This window comes from Alexandromys fortis, unplaced genomic scaffold, assembly GCF_014885135.2.
Source record: "Alexandromys fortis isolate MF-2015 unplaced genomic scaffold, M_Fortis_MF-2015_v1.1 scaffold_578, whole genome shotgun sequence".
Taxonomy (NCBI): domain Eukaryota; kingdom Metazoa; phylum Chordata; class Mammalia; order Rodentia; family Cricetidae; genus Alexandromys; species Alexandromys fortis.
Genome location: NW_026068455.1, coordinates 55087 through 56722, shown reverse-complemented (window position 1 = coordinate 56722; position 1636 = coordinate 55087). Strand labels below are relative to the sequence as shown.

At 40.0% G+C, this 1636-nt stretch overlaps 1 protein-coding gene across 1 annotated transcript in view; it reads left to right on the top strand.

The window, feature by feature from the left end:
• LOC126495730 (transmembrane protein 184C-like) overlaps positions 1 to 1636 on the top strand; it is a 13072-nt gene extending 11436 nt beyond the window's left edge. Inside the window, exon 4 of the mRNA XM_050133329.1 lies at positions 493 to 1636. Within this exon, the coding sequence (XP_049989286.1) occupies positions 493 to 609 (117 nt within the window). The 3' untranslated portion in view covers positions 610 to 1636. The remainder of the gene's footprint in view (positions 1 to 492) is intronic.

Here is a 1636-nt window from a genome sequence, read left to right as displayed (position 1 = left end):
ACTAACAGACTGCTCTCAAGGAAATGTGTATGATGTAGATTTCATGGTCACAGTTTTATTGAAGCTGTATTTATTTAATGTGTTGATTTATAAACCGTGTATGTGTGTGTATGTGTAAATATTACACAAGACTAGCTAATAATAGTAATTGAGTTTTTATAAAAGTGATGGTAATTTGTGTTTAAAAGCTTAACAGGTATGTTTCCCTTCTCTTTTGACTGAAGGAAATCTTTTCTTCTCTTCATGTCATTTGTTTATTGCTTGAGTTACAGTATGTGAATACTTAGAAACATGTTCAGGAAAAATGGGACATATGTCTTGAGAAATTTCACATGTATACCTCTGCAGTAAGGTATTAAAAGCACTAAAACATTGACTAATCAGCCTTAAGTTCCACCTGGAATGTTCCTGTAGTGCAGGCTCTGGTTTCAGCTTTAAGAGTCAGTCCCTGTCTTCCTACTGTAGATTGATGAATGTTGCTTTTGTTTCTAGTTTGCCTTGTACTGCATCTGGTGGTTTTGCAAAGTGCTGAGAGAAGAGCTCAGGCCTATACAACCTTTTTGCAAATTTATTTGTATCAAACTGGTAGTCTTTTTCTCATTCTGGTAAGTATTGCGTGCTCTTAAATATTCTTTCTTTATAAATGCCAATAAAACTGTTGTTTAAGGGAGTTTTTTTTTACAGTAATGTGAAGTCAATGCCAGACTCAATGATCCCTACCTGTGGTCCCAGCCCATGGGAAACTGAGGCAGGACCACCAGTTCAAGGCCAGTCCTTGGGCTGGAGAGAGGCTCAGCAGTTAGAGTTTGCTGCATATCCAGAGGACCGTAGTTTGTCCCCAGCAGCCATGTATGGCGACTCACAATCTCATGTCACTCTAGTTCAAGGGACCCGAAGCCCTCTTCTGACCTCTGTGACACATGCACATACTTGCACAGTCTCAGTCTCTCTCTATCTCTCTCTCTCTCTCTCTCTCTCTCTCTCTCTCTCTCAGACACACACACACAGACACACTTGCACGCATTCACATAGCAATTTTTTCAAACCCATCCGTTTAGCTTTTGTAAGATTTACAAAATCAGGGCTGGAAAGAGGGCGCAGCAGATAAGAGCCCTTGCTATTCTTTTGGAGGATCTGGGTTGAGTTCCTAACATCAACAAAGTTAGTGGTCACAACCCTCTGCAATTTCAGGTCCAGGTGATTCTAATGCCCTCTTCTGATATCTGCAGATACTCTACTTGTATATACATATGCAGGCAGAACTCACACAAAACTAAATATTAAAAAATAGTTTTTAAAAGCATTTTAAAAACACAATCTTAGTCATGCGTGGTGGTATATACCTGTAGTCCCAACACTCAGGGTAAAACAAGAGAATCTCACATTGAGTTTGATGACAGCCTGCTCTCTATAGCAAGTTGTAGATTAGCCTATGCCACAGTGTGTGATCTTGTATCTACACAATCAAAGAAGTAGTCAGACGGCCACTATGACATTTAAAAGATGAAGATAATTTGAGATAGCCTAACTGTCTTGATACCATCGTTAAAATTATAGTTCTGCTGGGTGTGGTAGTGTACCCTTTAGTCCCAGCACTCCCCGGGGAGGCAGAAGCAGGTGGTTCTCTATGAGTTCA